This window comes from Bidens hawaiensis, unplaced genomic scaffold (assembly GCF_021521415.1).
Source record: "Bidens hawaiensis isolate Kalapana, Puna unplaced genomic scaffold, B.hawaiensis_p1.1 tig00020767_1, whole genome shotgun sequence".
Classification (NCBI taxonomy): Eukaryota; Viridiplantae; Streptophyta; class Magnoliopsida; order Asterales; family Asteraceae; genus Bidens; species Bidens hawaiensis.
The window spans coordinates 181635-207378 of NW_027493191.1; the positions used below are offsets into that span (position 1 = coordinate 181635).

General features: G+C 34.8%; 1 protein-coding gene and 3 pseudogenes across 3 annotated transcripts; 2 read left to right on the forward strand and 2 right to left on the reverse strand.

Annotated features, from left to right (window-relative positions):
• Positions 1-5536: 5536 nt before the first annotated feature.
• On the reverse strand, positions 5537-7319 carry LOC143561647 (pentatricopeptide repeat-containing protein At4g13650-like). The gene is made up of 2 exons (XM_077049666.1): positions 5880-7319; positions 5537-5803 (listed from the first exon to the last, which is right to left on the reverse strand). The coding sequence occupies exon 1, from the start codon at positions 7232-7234 to the stop codon at positions 5999-6001; it is 1236 nt and encodes a 411-aa protein (XP_076905781.1). The 5' UTR covers positions 7235-7319; the 3' UTR covers positions 5537-5803; positions 5880-5998.
• Positions 7320-13291: 5972 nt separating this feature from the next.
• On the forward strand, positions 13292-14622 carry LOC143561648 (cytosolic sulfotransferase 5 pseudogene; annotated as a pseudogene).
• A 5557-nt stretch (positions 14623-20179) lies between these two features.
• LOC143561649 (protein SINE1-like) lies at positions 20180-22027 on the forward strand (annotated as a pseudogene). The gene is made up of 2 exons (XR_013140348.1): positions 20180-21370; positions 21437-22027. The product of XR_013140348.1 is annotated as a protein SINE1-like (transcript).
• A 920-nt stretch (positions 22028-22947) lies between these two features.
• On the reverse strand, positions 22948-25431 carry LOC143561664 (glutamate dehydrogenase B-like; annotated as a pseudogene). Its single transcript, XR_013140352.1, has 9 exons — positions 25243-25431; positions 24872-24985; positions 24546-24767; positions 24395-24469; positions 24174-24290; positions 23848-24098; positions 23688-23763; positions 23506-23592; positions 22948-23361 (listed from the first exon to the last, which is right to left on the reverse strand). The product of XR_013140352.1 is annotated as a glutamate dehydrogenase B-like (transcript).
• Positions 25432-25744: the final 313 nt, after the last annotated feature.

Here is a 25744-nt window from a genome sequence, read left to right on the forward strand (position 1 = left end):
CCATTGTAAGTATACACATCCGGCATTGACCTTATTCTCTTCACTTTTAAATAAAACACAACTAAACCTTTTTACAAACTAATCGAGTGTTCAATTTGTTTTGGGTCAGAACGGATTGAAACTGGTAGAAATTGGCCAATACATAAATTACACTCAAATGAACAGATTATAAATCAACTTCAATAGCCTCAAAACTGTCTTAAAATTCCTTCATCCATCACATATGGGGAGTTGCTAAAGAGTACTATGAAGTTTTAATTCAAATTATTATGGACAAGTCGGTTGGTTTCCACAATTTTTGCTAGGGATGCTCACAGTCCATCTTTGAGATTTTGCCGATTTGAACAGTTTTTCTTTATTTCATATTTCCAAAATAATTAGTTTACATTAAAACTTTTATAATGACCAGATGTTACATATACCTAAATACATATTCCAAACATATGTATATACACGCACACGCAAACAATTAAGAACGTTAACCTGCCAGTTCCAAATTTCAATGTACCTAAGCGTTAAACCATGAAGCGAACTGTTTGGTTTTCAAATCGGCCAACATACTTCAATTTAGATGGGTCGATTGGTTTTAACAGTGTTTGAAGGACACCTATATTATCAAATATATAGAAATACCTCATAAATCACAAAAACAAAAGGGTGAATTTAAAACATAAATGAATACTATCACATAATTTCACAATCAGATATAAAGTCAAATTCCATCAACTTCCAAAGGAGAGAGCATTTCAGTCGTTATAAACATCGAAAATCAGAAGTAGTTCAGAACACATAAGAAATTGAGCAGTAGCACATAAACAAACCTGATTATCAATTAGCAAATCCTTCCTACTGTTATTATTTACTCCACCACAGTTGCGGTAAACTGATCAAACCAAATTACCTTGAACCGCTTCAGGACGAATTGTAAGATCTGAAAAATCATGAAGAAGCAGTGTTTCCATGTGCGGATGCACAAAAAACGAACTCCCGGCCCCATCAAGTCCAAGATGATTCATCTGCTTTGAGATCCGCTCGTAACCAACAAGTTATCCATCATAACTCTTTGTAATTTGTATTACAGCATCACTCGTTTGTCTAAATCCCATTACTCACGCTTGTTTTGGTGTGTTAACATTAATTGTGTATAACTGAGTAAATACGCCAGTCCCACCCTCCATCATCCACACATTGAACACCTTTGTGTCGGGCTCTTGAACCTCTTCAAGCACAGTAACCGAATCACTTATCTTAGATATGCTAAGGGTATGTTGAGACTGGGCTAACCCATCCGGGAGGTTCACTTCACCGAATTCTTCACGCGCGATATCAAAAGAAACAATCAGCCAGCCATTTGTATCAGAGGCAATCCAGTAAACAAACCCATCCGTAGCCACCGGATAATTGGTACCAGTATCCGTCCTAAAGTCTACCGACGCACGAGGGAGGTTACCCGTTACACTTCTCCAAGCCTCTTGAAGTCCACAGCTGGAGCAGCAACAACATAGAGGCCGTGAGAGCATCCGATTACCTTGTAGTATTCACGATCGTTAACAAAATAAAGAGGGGGAGTATGTTGAGCGGGAAGGTGTGGTCATCAGCAATAGAGATGAATGTGTGTTTAAATATACCCTGGTAGTCCATGCCGTAACGCGGATTAGGGGCCCGCTAAATACTTATATATATAATATATAGGTGACCAAGACGAGAGATTCTAAACGAGTTGTTCAATTATGCGAAGGTTACCATCTAAGATCAAGAATCCACTCCATTTTAGCATTGATAATTAATATTCAAACAAGTGGTAAAGTTGCCGCAGCAATATATGATAGATAGCTCCTTAAACCTTAAGTGAGCATCTTTGGCACTAAGGAGGTAACGTGCGCATTTTAAAGTCCACCATTTCCTAATGTCATGCCAGCTCAATGATGTCAATTTAAGTTGGCAAGTAGTTTCGTAAAGTAAAAAGATTAGGATTGACTACGATTTCTCAAATACCAATTCTAACAACTTCGGGTGGTTTTAGTTTACTCACACAACCTCCCCTTGGTTGATTTATGTAGGTTATAATTACACATTCCGTTAACATATGATTTCTATAACTAGCATGATATCCTAAACAAAGCCATTTTTGGTTTACCAAGACTTAGAAAAATACATCATAACTTATATCTCATCATTTCTAAGTACAATATAAGGATCCATGTTTCGATAATGTATCAAAGTGTTTCTATCTTTCAAGAACATGAATCGATCATCAATGATTACCAAAGAAATTGGCAACCACCAACTTTGAATTAGTGATTTAAGATGGTGAAACATTTCTCATCAAAAGATAATTGTAATATAACCATGTACTTTACTAGACTACACCACATGTTTTGTATAATTATCAAGTAAAACAAAGCTTCTTCATAGATTTTAGATGGTAAAAGGAGTTTAGCTCATAATGAGCATGATGATGAACATTAAGATAAATGATGATGACAAATACATGATTAAACTTGGAACAATCTAACCAAATGTAGATAAATCTTCCTTCTTAATGATTATGATGATGGTTGATGATGATGATTGATGGTGATGACCTCCAAACCTTCAAACTCTTCACTAAATCTTCTATGTGAGTGTTAGTGTGTGTTTTTACAAGAGAAAACCGGATAAAATTCTTTTCAAGGCACACCAAATGAGTGCAACATGAGCCACTATTTATAGGCAATCTGGAGTGTGAAGCACGACCCCGTGCTTACTTGGGCACGCCCCCGTGTTTTATAGTGACATGTGCTAAATTCATTTTGTCTTTTCTGGTAGATATCCACGGCCCCGTGGTTGAGAGGCACGACCCCGTGCTTTTGTTTCCAGATTTTGTCTTTTCTTGTAGATTTTTGCCTTTTCTGGTGTTCAGAAGCATGGGGGCGTTTCTTGAGGCATGGGGGCGTGTTTCTTTGTTTTTTTGTGTTTTCTTCTGTTTTTCTTCGTCTTTTCATTTGTTCCTTCGCTTGGGGATTGGTTTCACCTGAAATCACATTTTATTATGATAAGTAGCCTTTTATGCTATGTTATTTGATAGAAATTGCAGTTTTTAGAGATTATTTGATGCCGAAAAGATGTATATTTTTATGTACATCAGGGGTGAAGGAAAAGACTGACCCCTTGAAGATCAGAACGAGCTTGCCGGCGGACCACTGCCGTCCCATTCTTGAGTGAGCTGGAGCGCATGCATCGGAAAGGCTGCTATACCATACCTTTTGACTTAACTCTACTCTAGTAGTCACTAGAGTCGCTATAGTAGTCCGTCCGGCTGCTCTTGCTGAAATCATTGAGTTGTATTATTGTTATCAATAACGACAGGTGGAGCATACCTGACCAGCAGCAAATGGTGCTGAATGTGGCGGGTATAGCTATTGACAAAATCAGAGGTGTCGATCCAAGACTTCCATGTCTTGGAGACTGATCTGAACTGGATGAGTGATTTCACGGGAAGCAGTTTCAGGATTTTGTCTTGGATTTCAAAGGGCAAATAGTCTGACATTGTGTTTCGCGATGACTGCTTAAACCCTAGAAAGAAATTTTGGATTTGGGAATAAAAGAGGACCGCTTGGTTTCATTTATGTGGAGCTCCTAGGTCTGTCCAGTCCAAACTATGCCACACTCTCTCTGAAAAAACTTGTTTAATTTCAGCTCGTTTTTTAAAATTTCCTTTACCCCGTCAGTTTCATAATTTCAGTTATTCGCTTTACGTTTTCAGGCAACTAAAAGTTTCTTTTAATGTAAACTTATTTCATATAAAATTTTGTAAGTTACAAAAGTTTGTCAAAAAGTTACTAGTTTATTTTATGTATGTTATATCTAACTTTAAAGTTGCTTTTTATAGACAATTTTAAAGTGAAAAGATTTAAGTAATGCTCGAAAAAGCTCGTTCGAGTTTTAGCCGATCGACTCGACTTGGATTGACTTGGGTTGGCTCGGTTTGTATACGAGCAAAGCATGCGCAAGCCATCACTCGGTTTGGCTGAAATACCCTAGTTGGACAGGTGGCGCAAATGCCGGTCAACCGGTTTTTGTCGGTTATAAACTTATAATGGTGTTCCTTATCATTGTTCAGAGAAAGTCGTTGTCGGCACTCTCTCGTGTTGGTCGTTAGATTGTCTCATTTTGTATACATCCATATCTTGCTTAGTTTTATATAATTAGGTTTAGGAAATTGGATAACAGGACTCCAACGCCTTCACTTATGTGTTTTGCAATCACCAAACATGATTTTATATATTTAGCAAAACTACATTAAAAGACTTTGTTTTTAGTAGAATATTTGCTTTTAAATCTTGTTTTACTACTCAAAATTCATTACTTCTTTTTAACAAAACCAAAAACCGAACGAAAGTTACAAGATAACGTTGAACTATGAGCTCAAAGTAATGGAGATAAACCTCAGCTGTTATCATACAATCTTTTTAATCCTCGGGATGAAGGAGTGTTGTAACCTGTCGATCAATACTTGTGTAGATTGAAGAAACATGTTCAATACATATTGGTTTAAATACTATACGATTTAAGTTTTTAAATTGAAGATACATTCTCAACATGCTTTATGGTAATTAATACATTGAGATGTGATAGATCCGATATTAATTGGAGTCTTGAGAACAGCTGAAACAAAATGCATAAGGTCAATTTGTTACTTCACCGCTAAACCACCCTATAAAAGTTAGGGATACATCATACATGCATCGATGTACTATACTTCGAGTTATTCGGGTCAACCCGAATTTGGGTATTTCAACCCAAATACCCGAATATTTTATCTCGGGTTCGGGTTAGGAGTTTAATCGGTTCAGGTGAATTCGGGTTGGGTTATCTGGGTCTAGGGTCGCTTTGGATATGGTTCATTATTCGGGTACGGTTAAAAAACACACCCCTACTCTAAATGACTTTATTTTTTATAACTGGAAGTTTATTGAAGCATCATTTTATTGTTTAAAGTACCGTTTTAAGATAATTTAGCTCGTATCATTTTTCTAATCAAAAGTTCTAAAACATTGTTTGAAATTTGAGAGAAACAATTAAATATTCTTGCTTTAGATAATATTTGTCATTCTACACGTTTTTTTCTTACTTTTTTTGAACATTTATAATAGTTCATAGAGAAAGAACTGGGACTAAGATAGATTTGTAAAAGAAAATGAGTGATCACTCACAACAAAAAATAATAACCACCTTCCATTTCGTATAAAAGTTTCCAACACATGTTGAAAGAATGTATGGTAGGCTACTTTATTTTTTTCCTTTCTTTTTTTTTATATGCATAATGCATTTCAAATAACTTGACATGCAACTAAGAAAAACAAAACAAAGCAACAAGTGAATGGTAAACTATAGTAGAAACAGATAAAAGATAAGATAAGCATGAAAATGTAACACACACTCTTAAAAAAGTCTATACGCCAAGACAATGTTGAAGCAAGACTACACTCTCTTGAAGTATATAAATAGTGTGTTCAAAATATAAAGATGTACATATTTTTATTATTTTACCCAATTACTATATTCGAAATAATATGCAATGAAAAATAAATGTGTACAAGTGATTGATACATTACAAATAAACTTGGAAAAACAAAACAAAAAAAAGACATAATAATAAAGGCGACCGGGCCCAGAAAACCTTCGGGCATGGCCCTTAGACAAGGGCTTCTCCTTGTCTAAACCGAACCCCCAGCACTGCCTTGTGGCGTGCACTGCCACCTCTGCCGGGCACTCTCCAACAGACGCGTTGAAGATAGCTTAACAGAGAAAGTGAACTGACCTCAACTCAGATGACTAAATTGCACTTGCAGCATGATACCATTTAACTTTGAAACTTGACTGCTCTTGATGTTTACTATAAAAGTGCTGATGCACCTTCACTGGCCAATTTGAGGTTGATAAATATTATCATCTTGCCTCTGGTACATAACTAAAACAACAATATGATCATAACATAACTTTAAGTTAACCAAAATCACCAATGATCTTTGCATGAACAAACCCCCCCTCCAAAATGATGAAACCGATACGAGTCTCTAACAATAATCTCTCTCTCGCAAACCTTCGACACATACTTTATCCAATTATGACAATCATTACACACGCGAAGATTCTTCATCACACGCAACGGAATCTTATTCGACAAACTCAAAAGCCCAAACGTAATCGCTAGTTTCTCACTATGTATACAACTACTCGGGTCCTTTTGTTCTTGCTCCAAATCATTCAAAAGACTATAACGGTCCTGCACATACCCGATTTCAGCAGCCCGTTTATTAAGAACATCCAAATATTCATAAATTTCATCTGCTCGTGGATGAAGACGATCACCAACATAAAATGCATGAACCGTGTTTTTAATCTCAACCCAGCTTCGACCTGGAACCTTCTTCACGCCTCTATCTTTCATTAACTTCCGTGTTCGGTTTCTATCGTCCCATTTTCCATTAATCGCGTACATATTCGATAATAAAACATATGTAGCTGAGTCTTCGGGTTCTAACTCAAGAAGACGTTTTGCTGAAATCTCACCAATTTCTTTATTTTTATGAACTGTACAAGCGCTGAAAAGCGTCCGCCACACCATCGAGTCGGGTTCGATCGGCATTGACTCAATAAAGTCAAGTGCACGGGTCAAAAGCCCGGCCCGACCCAGAATGTCTACAACACACGCATAATGTTCGGCCCGTGGGACTAGTCCGTAATCTTGACTCATGGATTTGAAATACTCAAGCCCTTTGTCTACCAACCGTACGTGACTACATGTGGTTAAAACACCCACAAAAGTCACATAGTTTGGTGTAAACCCGACCCGTTTCATTTCTTCAAAAAGCTTTATAGCTTCGTCTCCACACCCATGTTGTGAATAACCTGTTATCATCGCGTTCCAAGAAATTTCATTTTTGTCATTCATTTCAAGGAACTCGCTTTTTGCATCATCAAGCCTCCCACATTTTGAATATAAAGTTATTAAAACATTAGACGCTTCGGGTTCCAAATTATAACCCGTTTTTATCATTCTTCCATGAATCTGTTTACCTTGTGTAATGTTTGTTGTATTTGCAGCTGCACTAACCGCAGACCCGTATGTAAACATATTCACTTCGACACCAAAATTAATCATTTTCGAGAATACTTTCAGCGATTCCTCATAATTCCCGCTTTGTGCAAAACCCGAAACCAATGCATTCCATGAAACATTATCTTTCATTTGAATCTTTTCAAATGCCAGATATGCTTCGGTTATTAAACCACATCGAGCGTAAAGACAAACTAGTGCATTCCCGATTGAAAGATCGGATAATTAAACCAAGTCTAACGTGTGTTGTGTTTGTTTTCACCCAAACTCAATTTACTCATAACTTGTTATGACCCTTCATACGAGCACACATGACCCAAGTCGACAATGTTGCTACTTGATAATTATATTTGTGTGAGAACATTATCTAAACAAATGGGATATGAATTTTTGGTTATCATTTTCTTACCAAGTTAGACAGCCAACCATACTAATGTTGTAGTCAAATGATATATATTAGACTAATCTGATTCATATATGAGCAAGATGAATAACTGAAAACCTGAAAACTTCTTGTATGTTCAATTCATCGCCAAGAATCAAAACTAATTAATACACGTTCTTCAACTCATAGCAGAACTCTTAAATTGGGTGTTCCAGCTTTTTTGTAAGTTTTAAACCTAAACGGTCATAGTAATAAAAGGGGTTCGATTTTTTTGGTTGTTTGTTTCTTTTCATTTCTGTTTATTTATTTACTCTTTTTTTGGTTTCGGGTTTATAGTTTCATTTCAATTTGAATTGAACCCTCACCCCTTCCCCAAATCTTCATCATTTCCACCATAGTTGGTAGAATCCATTATTGTGACATTTCACATCGGTTGAAGATGAGAAGTAAGCTTTCTTTATAAGGAGATGGATACATTCTCCATCACAACGCGTTTCGGGTGTTTAATGGTAGTAGATGAGAGGAGAACTCCACAGTTAAGTGTGCTCTGATGGGAATTTTATCAGGATGAGTGACCTCCTGAGGCAAATCCGTGAGGCGATGGTGGTACGTCTCGGCCAAAGCGAACAATATTAAGATGCGGCGGCGGTAGCTGAGCTATTATAATTATGTAATTATCGTGAAACAAACAATCTTGAAAAATGCAAAATACAAAGTTTTATTTATATGTTTATGATGAAATAATAATATATGAACAACACTATAGATTATTTGAACTAAAATGCATTGTAATCGGTTACAGCGTTGTATTCGAATCTCATCAACAAAGTTTTCTGATCAAACGATTCTTACCTGACTCGTATCTTGCAAGAGATCCTTAAAATAAACATATGTATATTATTTTGTTTAGAGCTATAATACATCACATTTATACATCTAAATGAGTATTCTAAACAACGTGTTCTGAACCTACCTTAACAAAAAAAGCACACTCAGTTTTATAAATCGTATCTTCAATTCTTTAATAGTCCCCCTCCTTCATCTTCTTGGCAATCACTCGCAAGTGATTTGAACTCTCAATTTCCTACAACCACAAAATAATAAAAGAATATACTAAATTAATAAGTTCATAACATCAAGATAAGGTATTAATCATTTAAAAGCATAAATGCTTAACCTTTCTATTGTCTTCAACTTACACATGAGATCCCTTTTATCATTCATGACTTTGAAGTTCTTGGTTTTATCTTGAATAATCGATTGGTGAGGTTTTTGGTTGCCTTTATTCAATAAAAAAAATCGAATAGGTGATAGCATCATATTAAAATACAAACTCAAAACTGAAAGTTTAAACATATGTGAGACTTGGTATTTGAGCGAAGTCGTTATGCAGTTGAAGAAGTTTTAGGAAAACCTCTCCGACGTTATTATAGGACCAAGTATTTAGAATTCACTAATCGTATGAAGTTATTATAGGACCTAAGTGTTCAGAATCACTAACCGTATTATACAACAGGCTGCAAAAGGGGAGACCTGGTCATGCCAGTTTCCTGTTAAAAACAAATGCTGGAAAAAAGTTAATACTATCACTACTCTTTGCCAATGTCGTGATGGAATAACTTTTGAAGTCACATACATTGTATTGACTGCCGACAGGTTCGCCCACGCTCATGGTTCTCAAAAGTTCTCAGTTTCAAATATGTTTTAATCTTGTGCCATACAACTCGCAGAAATAAAGATGGTCTGCAAAATAAACTTAACCCGCGAAACAGACAAAATATGCAGAAGATACCGGACACGCAGAACAATGGAACATACCTGAACTATATAAACGAATCTGACCCGCAAAACAAATCATAGCAAAGCATATTTCTAAAAAACAGTGTATGTATTCGATTTCCTGTGAACATTTGACTTAAATGTAAAACTCTTATCAAAGCTATGAAAATACAAGATTTTTATCTTTATGGTGGCTCGCCAAACTTATACTTGAAGAAGCTAGATAAACTCAACAAAATCTTTTAGCGGAACTGAGTTTCAAGAGCAAAATATACCCTTTTAATTTTGAAGACTATATTCTATTATTTCATGTTTTCCGAATCATATATACACCTTTGTGATAATATCATTTTACTGTTTTACATATCAATTTTACTATTTTAATGTTCTTATGACTAATTTTTATCTAAAAATTTTTAAATTAGCTAGATGCAATACATGTAGCTGTGTCAAACGGATGAGATATATACTCATCAGCCATTAACACATTAGTCTCTTCAATATCAATATGGCAGATACGATTAAAGTTTGATTAAGCAATACACACAAAATAGTCATAGCCGAACTATAAATGCAACTATGCAGTCAAATTCACATATAGAAGGCTCTCATAAATAAAAATGTTCATCAAATACGGCATAATTAAAGCCATATGGTTGACACAACTAAAATTTTAGCATATTAAAACAAACATAAACAAACGACTGACCCACTATCGTGACCTTGAGTAACCATGGATACCGATTGGGATAACAGAGAAGAACAAAAATAATATGATAAAGCTTCAATCGCGCGTTGGAAGCTGGTATGAAATCTGAAAGATCGATTTGGTGCTCACCTATCAAGACATGCTCATCGCGTAATCTGAAGTGAAAGCAGATCTTAATCCAGGGTTTAGATGGCAAACAAAGAGAATGGAGAATTTGTAATTATAATAACCATTTTAGGTTAACTAATGCAAATAAAAATAAATAAGGGTTATTTTTCTAGAGATGTTATGACCCGTGTAATGGTTAAACGGGTCAAATCAATGAGAGACCTTTATTTAGAAATCAAGCAATCTGGTGGCTCTAGAGAGGGGAGGGAGCAATGTGAGAGCGACACATAGGATTTTATGGTAGACAATTATATAGATAGTTAGATATATATAATAAAGAGAAGAAAGGAGGAGCCGTATGGCTTAATTATTCAAATTGAACCTATATGGCACGTATTGTATAATACGCTGCATATAGGTACTGAACCAATATGCCCCGTATTATACAATACGGGGCGTATTGTACGTTAATATGGGGCGTATTGCATAATACGCCTCATATAAAGTACAACATAAAAGACAAACACCCCTTAATATGGGGCGTATAGTACAATACGCCCCATATTAAGCAATACGCCCCATATTAAAGGGTGTATGAGTGTCCCTAGTATATATATCTCTCTCTTTTTCACTTTTGCTTCAAGTTAACATTCTCTAACCTAGAGGCTTCACTGGGTCATAATTCTTGTCTAGGCCAGAGATTGACCAGCCCAAATTTTAAGAGTGTTAATCGAACCTTAACCAATTTAATGATACTTTCATGACAATGGCCCATGTTGATTTTTTTTCCTTGTGACTTCCGATATTAAATCACTTAAATTGAGCACATCCATTGTTTTGTTTTGAAGTCCCTGGCCAAATAAACCAAACGTTAACATGTAGGAATTAGCTAATAATATTAAAATCAATTCTCTCTTAACCGCCGTTTGAATTTATTTCATGACTTACCACTATATTAATAATAGTAGTAATAATATTAATTACAATAAGTTACTACTAGTATTAACAATTACAAAATATATTCGAATATTCACTCGTTAATCTCAAGTTTAGTAAACACAGTTCATTTTAGCTCATTGTCTCATGAAACAAACAAAATTCAAGTTATAAGCCACTTAGAAGTATTATTCAATACAAACCAACTCAAAAACTACTCAAAAGTGTAAGAACTAATTATAATATTTATATATAATTTAGACCACATTATATATCATACTAAAGCGAACTATAAATTTAGTAACTATGCATCTGTTTATCTCGTGCACGGTATCAAATAAATTTGTAGTGTTTTTTAGTATGACAATGCTTTGTATGTCGGTGACAACCTTACTATTTATATAATTTCTTAAAATTTATTATTTCTTTTGGTTTTAAGTATGAATTGCACTTTTTGAAACTTGATGTCCATACTCATTCTATTGGAATACGTACGCATCCTAGAATTTGACGAATAAACCTTTTTAGATGAGTGTATAAGTACGAATCCCAACCTTCCAAACCACCTCAAGATTTGAACCAAACCACAACAGAAATAAACTTTCGATGGATAGATTTTTACAAATTGTTACCATAATGCATAATATAGAGGGTCATTAATTTTCAAAAACAATGATGTCATTTTCAAAAACTTTCGATGGATAGACTATGTGTAGTGGTTCAAGTTAAAATGACAAGTTAAAGTATTACGTCATTGTTACGTACGAAGTGGGGTTTTAACTAACTTATCAATTAACAATGATGTAGTTGTTTTAACTAACAATCAAGTTAAAGAAAAATGTTAAAAATATAAATTTGTAATTAGTTGATTGAAGATGGACGTCCTTTTTTCCTGTTAAATTCTTGGCGAAGTGAGGGTTGGCCGGAGTAGCCGTTTAGTGCCCAAAGTTATTGGCATGGGCACCCCTAGACAGCTCCATTGCAACTACTACAAGCAACCAACCTTATATAACTTAATTAACTCGGAATGTTATGATAAACACTCGTCATGCTCTGACCCGAAGTTTGATAATTGGGTTTCTTTTGTCGTCTATACATTAAATTTTCATATAATAGTTGCATTTTCTCTCTTTCATTATTTTGTTTATTCTGTATACATTAAATATATATATTATACATTTGTTGTCATTTTTAGATGTAACTTAACATACATTATCTATATTTATTTATTTATATAGTAAAGGAGACTGTTGGTGTCACATAAGTGAATTAAGTGTCATGATTTTTAAACACAGAAGTAAGTTCTGCCTGTGTGGGAGGGCTCCGTAAGTCTGTTGGTTTAATGTTGTTCTACCCATGTGCCTTGGTTTTAATCTTGGTTAAGATACAACAATATTAGATTTTAGTTTTTCTTCCGTATACTAACTGAATTTTATTTTCTTGTTTTTTTTTAACTAATCGAATTCGCGTACTCTGACCACCTTAACGTCCGGTACCGACAATTCTTGGTTTGAACAACGCCCGGGTTTAGTGATCCCGGTCACTCCATTGGTCCACCTCATTTTTTATATATTTTTCGCTTTAGTTCCGGTATCATGACAACCGAACGCATTTTTTTAGTTTTGGTATCGTAACGAGCATATCGTAAACCGACCAAATTCATGTAGACTCACCGCCTCAACGATCGCGACCGACAACGCTTGGGTTTTACCAACCCGATTTTAACGACCTACGCCACCCTATTGGTCCATCTCAGCTTTTGTTTTATCTTTTGTATTAGTTTGGAACCATAATGAATGCAACCGAAACCGTAACAGACATGACAAAAACTGTCCGAACTCACCGCCTCAACATCAAAGACCGACAACGCCCGGGTTTTACCAACGTTGCTTATACCGTAACAAACGTAACCGATATCGTTGGGTTTTACCAACGTCCATGCATAATTGTTTTTTAACATGTTATTAATTTAACGAACTTTTTAGGTTTAGTTCCAAAAACGGACGATGCAAATATCCACCAAATTCGCTTTCACTCTATGCTACCACCATCGGGTTTTACCGACTAGTTCAGGGTTTCAAAAATAATACATATTTAAAACCTAAAATATTGTAGTTGTTTATCATAATTTAAACTAACTGTAGTTTCTTACCAAATTCTTTAGTTTAAACGATTAAACCCTCCCAAACCGAGCAAAAACAATATTTTGTTATATATAGTATGAAGGATTTCAATTAAGAATACTTGATGAATCTTATTGATTACAAACCATATCTTATTTAAGATTAAGAAAAGATTTGTCTTCGTATTTAAATGCATGACAATGAAAGCGTACCTAAATGTGCATTAAGCATAAAAAGGGATGATCCTTGCACTTTGTTTTACATAATTTCCTTCGTCATGTCAAGTTTTACAAATGCACCAGGAACAGAGGAACAAGAAGATGCCGAGTACAGCAAGATCTGCGAGAAGCACAAACATTTGATAGAAACACTGCCCAAAGCCAGTGGATGGTGGACACAACACCTGCATAACTACAATGGCTTCTGGATAAGCCCCGTGATCCTAAAAACCAACCTGCTTCTACATGCCTACTTCAAGTCTCACCCGACCGACATCTTCTTGGCCTCCTTCATGAAGTCCGGCACCACCTGGCTCAAAGCCCTCATGTTCTCTACCCTTAACCGTCACCGCTACAGCTTCTCTGACCACCATCTGCACAATCACAGCCCACAAAGCACCGTTCCGGTACTCGATGCTGAATCCTATCCTATTACCAACTACACCAACTCCCCAGCTCCTCGACTCTTTAGTACTCACTTTGCTCGCCCTGTGTTACCGGCCTGCATGAGTTCAGGCAAGTTCGTCTACGTCTGTAGGGACCCTAAAGACGTCTTGATTTCTAAGTGGCATTTCATGAACAAAATTAGATCCAAAGAGCTGCCTCCCCTTTCTTTAGATGAAGCGTTTGAGCTTTTCTGTCTCGGGGTGTCAGACTACGGGCCATTCTGGGAACATGTTTTGTCATACTGGAGAGCTAGCTTGGAAAATCCGAACAAGATTCTATTCTTGAAGTATGAGGAATTGAAGGAACAGCCAGAGGAGGTGGTGAGGAAGTTGGCTGTGTTCATGGGAAATCCGATAACCGCAGAGGAAGACGAGAAAGGGGTGGTGAGGGAGATAGTTAAGTTGTGTAGTTTTGAGAATATGAGAAGTCTAGAGGTGAACAAGACGGGTGTGGAAAAGTTTGGCAAGCTGATAGACGTGGAAAAGCGAGATTTCTTCCGAAAAGGAGTGATCGGAGATTGGAAAAACTATTTGGGTGAGGAGATGAAAGACCGTATTGATGGAATCACTGCTGAGAAGTTCAAGGGTTCGGGTTTGATCTTTACTTCCATGGTTTGAGATTGATAAATGGCTGCTTCATGTGACTCCTGTTGTGTGTTGAGAATAATTCAAAGAGTAATGTATCTGTCACCGAATATTAATATCGTAGTTTGTAATTTCAAGTAATCTGTGTTTTGTTTTGTTGATTTGAGTCAGTTGTATGTAACTGCTATTTAAGCAGACTTGAATGAATAAAGTAACGAGTTTTATAGAGTCGTATATTTAGTATTACAAATAAACCAACATATATAGCGACATCAAAGCTAGTTATCGAGTTCAAACGAAGTGTTGCGAGAGTACTAGCTAGTATCATGCCTACTGCATCGATGTCTGGAAGATCTCAACCTCTTCTTCGATCCAACATTCGAAAGGAAAGGATATGAGTTTTAGAGTATTTGTTCGTCAAGACCAAGTTGCAATCTTAAGACCTTTGGGACAGAGGATTTGTTGATGATGATGCAAATGTAGGACATCTCAGAGAAAACTAATTAATTAAATGATATGATGGCACTTCTCCAAGACGCATTGCACGATAATATGTTTTCACGAATTATAATCGAGCTAACACAATCTTAGGGTTTTGATGGATTAACTAGGTGTATAGAATCAATGTTTTAAAAACCGGTTCCAACCGGCCGGTTGAACCGGTTAAACCGGATTTTGCATAACAGGCCGATATTTTGAGTCAGGTATTTTTGGCCGGTTTGCTAGAACATCGTACTGGCGGTTTTTGTCTAAAATACCGGTTTTTACCGGCAAACCGGTTCTATGTCAGAGAAATTTTTGATATTTGCGGCCCATATTTTTTCAAAATTACTTTTAACCAAACAATTAACATTCAAACGTGTAAACTTAAGACTATTTTATTTTAAAATTGAGTGCTTTTGCATTATGTTTTTAATATGGATTGACTTTTGGTTTATTTTTTGTTATGGAATCATTTACTTTTGGGTTATTTTTGGATTGAAATTACATTTATAAGAAATTATAATGTAAATTATGCAACCAGTTGAACCTTCCGGTATAACCCGGTTCAACATTTTTTAGCCCAATCCGGTACAAGTAACATACCGGTTTTTAAAACATTGTATAGAATAATATATATTGATATTCTTGACTTTGTTAAGTGGTTATCGTAAGGGACGGAAGTTTGGGAGCTCGTTATACAAACTAAAGTCTAATTTTGTGGCTTGTTGTTTTTAATTGTGTTTTTTTGTTGTTTATTGTGTCTTTTAATTGAGTTTTCATATGAATTGTATTATAAATTTTGATCATTATATATTTCAATTGGTACTCATATTAAAGACAAAAATTAAAACAAAGATTACGTCATTGTGTCGTTTTGTTCGTCGTTAACTTTTAGTCATTGTGTAATACGTTCATTGCATTTTATTCGGATTGACATATGACAAATTCACTTAATTTGAGAAAAATAGTATTGCGTTCATTGTATATTACGTTCAAGTCATTGTGTAATATGTTGTTTCCATTGTGTTTTACGTTTCAAGTCATTGTGTTATATATTTTCACTATTGTGTCTTACGTTTTAGGTCATTGTGTTATACGTATTCACCATTGTGTCTTACGTTTTAGGTCATTGTGTTATACGTATTCACCATTGTGTCTTACATTTTAGGTCATTGTGTTATACGCATTCACCATTGTGTTTTACGTTTCAAGTTATTGTGTAACATGTATTAATCATTATGTTTTATGTATTAGATAATTTGTTGTTATTTTATTATTATTTTTGCATATTATTATTACACAACAGTGTTATTAGCATTTAAAAAAACATAATGATGAGTTGAAAGACACAATGACGAAAAAACACAATAACGAAAAAAGACACAATGATAAGCGAAAATGCACAATGGTGTGCGTAAAGAAACAATGGCGTGCGAAAAGACAAAATGACGAAAAAAGACACAATGGTAAGCGAAAAAACATAATTGTGTGCGAAAAGACACAATGGTGTGCGAAAAGACATAATGACGTAAAAAGAAACAATGGTGTGCGAAAAGACACATCGATGTGCGAAAAGACACAATGGTGTGCGAAAAATACACAATGACGAAAAAAGACAAAATGATAAGCGAAAAGGCACAATGATGTGCGAAAAGAAACAATGATAAGCGAAAAGACACAATGACGTTATTTTGGTTTAAATTTATATAACAAAAATCATATTTATATTAAAGATAAAAAAACGTTTGTTATTATGATGAATTTTTTAAACAATTATCATACGAAAAAGTTATAGACGTTCTAAAATGATGAGAGTATTAACATGTGCCTTGCTTGCATGTGAAGAGATAAAATGTGTACAATTACCTATATACCCCTGGTCCCCACTTAACACATGTCAATTATTTATGGCTTCTCACACTTTAATTTTTGTTACCTTTTGTAGAATAACTTGACCATAGAATTCAATATTTACCATTTTCATAAAACCTAAATTCTCTTAGAAGTATATTTATATCAAAAGTATGAAAACAATATTGTATATTTATCTGATATCATGATTTTTTAAAATACAATATTATTCAAACTCTAAAAGATTATCCAAATTCCTTAATACTCAACAAACCTAAAAAATAATAACAAAACTAGGTAATATCTCCGGCGCGTTGCGCCGGGCCGAATGTGTAATCTAGTAAAAAAGACAAATTCGTCAAGGCCCCAAATACTACAAATTAACATATTAAAAAAGCAAAAATCGTGCGTTGCGTTGGCGAACCGAAAATATTAAGTTGGTCTAGGGCTATGGCACCACCGAAACTAAACCAAAATATAAATTCATTAACAAAACCCGTGCGGAACCAAAAAAGCCCCACGCTTTGCGACCTCAACACGATCTAAACTTGGTCGGTATCAATTATACAGAAACTAAATCGTAAATATAAATTAGTATGCCCAAAAAACATATTAAAACTAAGCATGAAAAAAAATAACAAAAATATATTGATTATTAGCTATTAAGTTTTATTACATTATAACATTGGCATAAACTTGAAAGTGTAAAAAAATAAAGGACCATCTATACCTATCAGTGCAAATATCAAAAAACTACAAATAAGAAAAGAAAAAAATACACATGCAATTGCCAGGATTTGAACCTGGGCCCTATCCATCATTATATCTTAACAAAGACTCAACAGCCAACAGACCAACACAACACATTGGTATTTTGTTCAATACAAATATACTAAAGGAGAAAACAGTGAGTAGCTTACAAACTTTGTGACACAAATATTTGCTTTTTATCTATATATATAATTACCACAATTTTGTTTAAAAAAATATATTTAATTTATGAAGTCATATATATACTATATAAAAAATAAAACTTTTCCTATGTCACATGTCACTCTCTTATGAATCCTTATTTTTTTTCCCGCATCTCTCTCCTATTATTATTCATTAATTATACTTATTTTTTAAAGTTAACTTTACATATTTTTCGTTTAATGATTTCTCTAATTACTTTTACAAAACGTATTTTATAGTTTCAAAAAACTTTAGGTTTATTTATAAAACATTTTTATAAACCGAACATTTTCATTATCCAACGAGTTCATTGTTAAAAACACGTGAATCTTTAATTGAACTTGACCCGCCTTGTTTTCACATGTAACCGTAATATCTTTCTTTCTATCCATATTTTGTCAATCAAAACCATATTGATTCTCATTTACTGTGCACTCTTCAACTAACCGAACGTTTTCTTCTATTGATGGTTGGTTCGTATTGTTTTGATTGTACCGTTTATGTTCTCATAATACTATTTTACTTTAGTTGCTATCATATTTTTAGTGTATTATCTAATGTTGTATCGAAAGAAATATTTAGAGATTTATGATTATTTTTAAATTTGTGAATAGTAGTTATAATTTAACTTCGTACTTAATGTATTACTCAACTTTATTTATCAAAAATTATCATTTACAAAATTTAAGTTGTCTAACCCGTGTAACACATGGGTACATAACCTAGTCCTTAATAAAATATAAGCAAAGATTTGATTTAAAATGGAAACCCAAAATACAATTGGGGGGGTATACTTGGATCATTCAATTATTAATAAATTGCACAAAATCCATTGTGCCCATTTATACATTCAACAACATTAACATTTAACACCCTTTATTCAAACTATCACTTCGTATTCAAAATTCTTTAAATCTTGCAATAATAATAATAATAATAATAATAATAATAATAATAATAATAACCCCGCATTCTCCGGTTCGAAGCAGGTGAAGATTACAGGTACAATTTGAACTCAATTGTATGTTAAATCGAATGGGTTTTTAGATACCCATAAAGAATTTAACTTTTAGGGTTTAACTGGTTCTTGAAAATTTATAAGATTTTGAATTTGAATTTGAGTTTATAAAGATTTGGCTGCTTGAGTTTATAGATGATGAGTGTGTCATGTATGATTGATTGATTATAAGTGTATATCATTATACTAAAAAAGCTTATCTTTTTTTATTTTATTATATTTAAATACATTCTTGATTGATGGTCTTTAATCTGTTTGGCCTGTTTTCTTTGCACTTAAATCTTTTAGCTTTATCCTTTTGAACTGTTAAATCTTTTGAGAAGTATCATTGACATATGTGATCATCAATAATCTAAAGTTTGAATTGAGCCAAGCCACTCGTGAGCTGCTCGAGATCGACTTGCTAAAAGTTTGAATCGAGCCAAGCTTAAGCGAGCTCGAACTCAGGCTCGAGCTTTTAACGTGGCTCATTTATTAACGTTCGAGCCCGAGCTTTACATAGCTTGTGTGGGCTTGCAAACCTATGCAAACCTTTATTTATATAATTTTTTACCTAATATATTAAGTATATATGATTGCGAGGGCATATTATTTAAAAGTTATATTTAGTTATCTTTTTTATTTGTTTAAATTTCAAATTCCTAGTTTATGTTTTCTTGTTTAGTATAAATAGGGCTATTTAGAGTATAGTTTAGTCGGTTGATTGTTTTCTAATAAAGAATTTGTAAGCTTTAAGCTTGTTTACCGAATCATTCAGTTCAAATCGTTTGAATGAAATCATTGTTTTCTTGAGCCATTTGATTGCTAGTCAAAACTGCATTAATATATTTATATAATAATTATAATTATATATAAAATTATGATAAAAGTAAACAAAAATAAATAATTTTATTATACAAAAAGTTATAGCTATACATATAACGAGCTGAGCTCGAACTTTAGAAATAGAGTTCTAAATGAGCCGAGCTCGAGCCCGAGTCCTCTTAAGTTAAATGAGCTGAGCTTGAGCCTAAATGAGCTTGGGCTTAGCTTGGCTCGTTTACACCTTTAGTGCAATCAAGCTGTAATAGGTATCAGTATCGGTACCAAGTTTTTAGTGTTCGGTATCGGTACGGTACCAGTATTTCCCGAATTTTTGCACGAAATACCGGTACCAAACCGAACATTTCGGTACCGGTACCAAATATTTTAATTTTTCCGGATCGGGATTTTCGGGATCGGTACCAGTACCATCCCGAGCTCATCCCTAAGCTGTAAGCATGTAAGCCGTATTCGGGAGTTAACAAATAAATGGGTAAAACGAGTCATACATGCGTTACTGGGTTGGTCTGTTTAAGGAATAAACAGCTCAACCCAAAAACGACTCGTTTACTTAACCAAAATCTGATTATTTACATGTCGTGTTAGGGTCATGCTGGAATTGCCCCCTCTTAACTAATTTGTAGAATAATAAGCAGTTTTCTTTTGCAGTTTATTCATGAAATGGGAAGAAATCTAAGCCCTCTGCTTAAACAAGAATTTGAAAATCTTGATAAAGATACAGATAGTAGAAAATCAGCCATGAAAGCAATAAAATCATATGTCAAAGATTTGGATTCAAATGCAATCCCAATCTTTCTTGCGGAAGTTTCCAATACTAAAGAAACCGGATTAACATCCGGTGAATACACAATCTCACTGTATGAAGTTCTTGCACGTGTTCATGGCCCAAAATTGTGCCCCAAATCGACAACATCATGTCCACCATCATCAAAAACTTAACATCAACTGTAGCCTCATTTGCTCTTCACCAAGCCTGCTCAAAAGTGGTCCCCACCATTGCTAGATACTCGATGGACCCCACCACACCTGATGACAAGAAAAGACGAATTATTCACTCTCTTTGTAAACCCCTTTCGGATTCTTTATTATCTACCCATGAGAGTTTATCATCTGGTGCAGCTTTATGTTTAAAGGCTCTTGTAGAATCGGATAACTGGCGGTGTGCTTCGAGTCAAACAGTCAACGATGTGTGTCAAAGGGTTGTTGGGCTTTGGAGAAGCCTATGATGACAAGTTCACATATGGGGTTAGTTATGTCTTTAGCTAAACATAACGGTTTAGTTGTTGAAGCATATGCAAGGTTGTTGGTTTTATCTGGTATCAAGATTTTGAATATGCCTGCTTCGGAAGGGTGTCTCAGAAACGGTTGATGGCCATTCAAATGATTAATTGTTTAATGAAGTGTTTGGATTATAAATGTTTAATGTCGGAACTTAGGTTGATAATTGAGGAAATGAAGAAGTGTGACGATGATCAAATGGCTTATGTTAAAGGAGCTGCCTTTGAAGCAACACAAACAGCCAGAAGAATCTTGACTGAAAAAGGGTCAAAGTTTGAGAACCAAAGCAGTCAAACTGTGTCACACGAATCGCAAACCATGGGTACTTTTGACGGGTATAGCACTGTGGTCGATTCGCCATATTCAGAAACTGATTGTAACCGAAGTGTAAACCGAAAGCTTTGGAAGCACGGAAATGGCAGGGAGGATGTTTCTTTAAAACACAGATTTTTTTCGGGTGATAATAAAAGTGATTGTGAAAATGAATATTCTGAAGAACAAGGTGATTATGCAAACGGGCTTTCAAGATTCTTGCAAAAAAGTGAATCAAGAAGGCAAACTCCTAGCCCTGAGGTGAGTTAAATAAATTCACAGTTATCTTTTTGAATCTTTATTAATAAAGTTATCATCTTTTTGCAGCGAGACGGATCTTTTATAAAATTTGACAATGTTAAGATTTACACAACACCAAGAAAGCTTGTGAAGTCTCTTCAAGCTTCAAATGCAGAGAACCGAAGTCAAATAGTCAAAAGCCCGCAAAGTCAAAGTTCAAAAAGCCCATTGTTGGTCAAATATGATCTGGACTGCACACCAAAGTATGATCAAAATGGGTGCTTGTTTGATCCTAGTGACGAGTTTGATCATGATGATGAGCAGTTTTATGATACTTCAGAATCTGTGTCTTCAAGTGATGATGACATTTGCCAAGAACTTATTCCTGAAACTAAAGAAACGTGTCGGTTTTCTGGTCTAAGAATTGTTCGTGTTCTTATTGTTTTGTTTGCAATCATTGTTTGTTTGTTTTTGGTAGGAGATGCGGATGAAGGTCACAATCTTGTTCCTACTTGATTTTGGTCTTTTGTGTATTGTTGAAAGTCTGAATGTTGACTGTGAATCATTGGGTAGACATGAATTTGAACTTTATTAGCTGGTATCTGTTTTTTACAAAAATACCTATTGTCTGACTTCATCGTATGTGTTGTTTATTTGGATGCAAAACTGTAAATGAACCTGAGCCTAATTCTGACTAAGTTCAAGCTTGAGTGCAGCTCTAGAGTCAGTTTATCGTACGATAATCCTTAATGTACAAAAACGTATGCGAATCACGCTCAAGGCAAGAGAAATGCTCAAAGGCAAAAGGAAGGCAAAACAAAACGCTCAAATTCAAAATACAAAAACGCTCAAGCCAAAATAAAAAAAAAACGCTCAAGAAAATCATAATACGCTTAAAAGAAAGTCAAAAATTATCGATTAACGATCCAAATCTGTTTTTTTCGGTGAATCGATGATTAATTGGGTATGTATTGATGATTCCAAGATGTTGGGATGTGATTTCAAGAATCAGTTTCGTGAATAAATGTATTTTTGTACGTTAAGGATTATTGTATTCTATCCTTTATCATGAAAATTATTTAAACACGTGTAGGTAAATGTTTAAAAATAAATTAGTTTAATAACTTTTGTATGTATATAAACAAAGATGTGTATATAGAACTTTAAAAATACAAACTGCAGAAAAAATTGATTCCTTTTCTCGAAAATACTTGGTGTTTTGTAATAAACCTCTCTATAAATATAATGTATAGATAATAATTGAGTCAGGCTCGAACTCAAGCTCTCTAAAGTTAAACAAGTTGAGCACAAGCGTTAGAAATAGCTATAGTTAACTGGAGCTCGAGCTCTCAAATTAAACGAGTTGAGCACATACTTTAGAAATAGAGCTCTAATTAACCTTAGCTCGAGCTCTCTTAAGTTAAATGAGCCACATTTGAGCTTAACAAGCTCAGTTCAGCTTGTTAAAAAATACTTGTAGGCCTACACATGCTATAAAGATACCGCAATTGAAACAAGTGAATTCTTGATCAAAAGATAAAAAGTTAGCAACACAACCAAGAAGAAAACTCCATGGATTATGGCCACTGGCCACAACATTTCCTAAAATAACCAAAATTCACCATAACACATGCTTGAAAGTTTTAAATATTTCATAACCAGTTTTCGAAAAAACATTCGAAAACCATTGGACATAGGTTAAAAGAAAAACAAATCAAACCCAAGAATCCGGGTTCATGTAAAAACACAAAAACAACTTAAAGTCAACAGCCATCGTCCATAAAAGCCCTCGGACGTTTTATTTGGATAGCTTCCTCTTATGTTTATTAGGCTTCCCAACCTCTAAGAACCGTAGCCCGTGCAACCCGATTGAGCCCCAATGTAAACGCCCCCATACGCAAATCGCAGTTGTGAGTTTTACACATTTCCTTCACATCTTTGTAACCTTGTTGAATGTATTTCTTTAGCTCTGCGTTAACCTTTTCTTCTTCCCACATAAACCCTTGAATATTCTGCATCATTAAACGAGTAACAAAAGAAATAATATTAATTACACTGAAATAAATGGAGGTAAACTTAAAATGGAGTGCAATGACCTAAATACCCCTCCCCAAACTTCAGAAACAATAGAAAAAACAAACACTGTTTTGAAATACCTGAACCCATTCAAAGTAACTGACTGTAACACCTCCTGAATTTGCAAATATGTCAGGGAGGATGACAACACCTTTCTTTGATAAGATCTGTGTATTAAAAAACAAACATACTGGTGATTAACTGATTATTAGCAAAAAAAATTATAAGATCTGATATAAGTAAATGGTCATAAACTACTAACCTCATCGGCTTCAGGGTCAGTAGGATGATTAGCTGCTTCGATTATGTACTTAGCTTTGATATCATTTGCATTTTCCCTTTCATAAAAAATCATGAAATTTCAATATTAACATAGACAACATAAATCAATTTAAAAAGTTGAAACAAATTGTAAAAAGTACCTGTTGATAACACCACCAAGGGCAGCTGGGTTGAGGATGTCACAATCTTCAGCTAAAATAGAATTAGATTCTATGCCAGTTGCACCACTAAAACCTTTGACTCCTTTGTGTTGCTTAACATGTTTGAGCAGGCTCGGGATGTCTATTCCATTTTTGTCCTTGATCGCTCCACTAATATCACTAACTGCCACCACTTTGCCACCGGCTTCATGGATAAGTTGAGCAGCCCATGAACCAACATTTCCAAAACCCTATAATGCAACAAAAATCAAACTTTTAATGTTATATTCAAAGTTGGTCAATTGGTCAACAGAATAAGGTTTTACCTGTATAACAAAGCGTTGACTCGCAATACTCTTTCCATGATCGTTAAGAAGGGCTTCTGTTGCAAAGAGTACACCCCTTCCGGTTGCAGCATCTCTACCCAGTGATCCACCAAGATCCTGAATTTAAATAAAAAAAATCATTTTTTTGTTTATAATTTTGTATAGTTTCCAAATGAATATAAATTTATGAGTTTGAAATTAAAGATGTTAATTTAACTTACAATAGGTTTTCCAGTAACAACAGCAGGTGATTACACATGAAACTTGGAGTATTCATCTAAAATCCATGCCATTGTCTGTTAAAAGTAAAAGCATAATTACAGTTAAGGTGTTAAAAAAAAATTAAAAATTAAAATGGATAATAGTATAAACCTGGGGATTGGTTCCCATATCAGGAGCTGGAACATCTGTGTGGATTCCAATCAAATCATGTATTTTCTGTGTGAAAACCCTAGTAAGTCTTTCCAGTTCAGATATGCTTAATTCTCCTGGGTTGCATCCTATTCCTCCTTTTGCTCCATCATATGGAATATTAGCCACTGCTGTTTTCCACGTCATCAGTTGTGCCAAAGCGTTGACTTCATCCGGATCAACCTGATCTCATCAAGCATATTTCAAAACATTAACCACATTGATCTTTAACAGCATAATATTGATTTATCGATGATTAAGACAGTATTAATGGCATAAAAGCGAACCTCGGGATGGTATCGGATTCCTCCTTTCATGGGCCCGCGAGCATTGTCGTGTTGGACCCGAAAACCGACATAAGACACCAGAGTACCGTCATCTTTTGGTATTGTACACTCAACCTGTGATCATACATTACAGAATCATAAATATTTCAAAAAATATGGTTTTTTTACAAGATTTGTGTAAATAACCATTGGCTTCACAAAATCACTTTCTAATTAGAAATATACAAAAAAATAATAATAATAATAATAATAATAATAATAATCATTTTTTTCAAATAGGTGTTTCTCACTTTCTTGAAAGATTGAATCTGACCGATAAGATAAAATGTATAGATATAGCATCAAATGTATATATACAAAAGAATTGAAACCTTGATTTCTCTGAATGGAATGAGCAAACTTTTTTCAAGTTTGGAGTCTAAACCCAACAGCCGAGCTGCCAGTTTGAAGTTTCGGTTTGTAGCAGCTAAAGCATTCATCTTTGTTTGCCTAAATTAGTCTGAACAAAAGAATGTTAAGAGAGATTAATCTGAATATTATTTGAATGAAAAGAATGATGGGAGATGAAAGCCAGGACCAAACACATATATATACACGAGTGTAGCATATACTACTGAAGAGGTAGGTCCCAGCAGAGCCCAGTTGGACCCGCAAGACTCACCTTGAAAAGGGACGTCTGCGCAGTTGAACCCGCAAGACTCCTTAACGGACGTCTGCGCGGTTGAACCCGCCTGCGCAGAGACCAACTGGATCCGCAGGACCCACCATGCTCAGAGACGTGACGTCCTTACGCGCAGTACGCTAGCTGTTCCCGCAGGAAACGCCTCCCAATGGTTTCCAAGTACTCCGCCTGTTCCCGCAGTTACGGATACC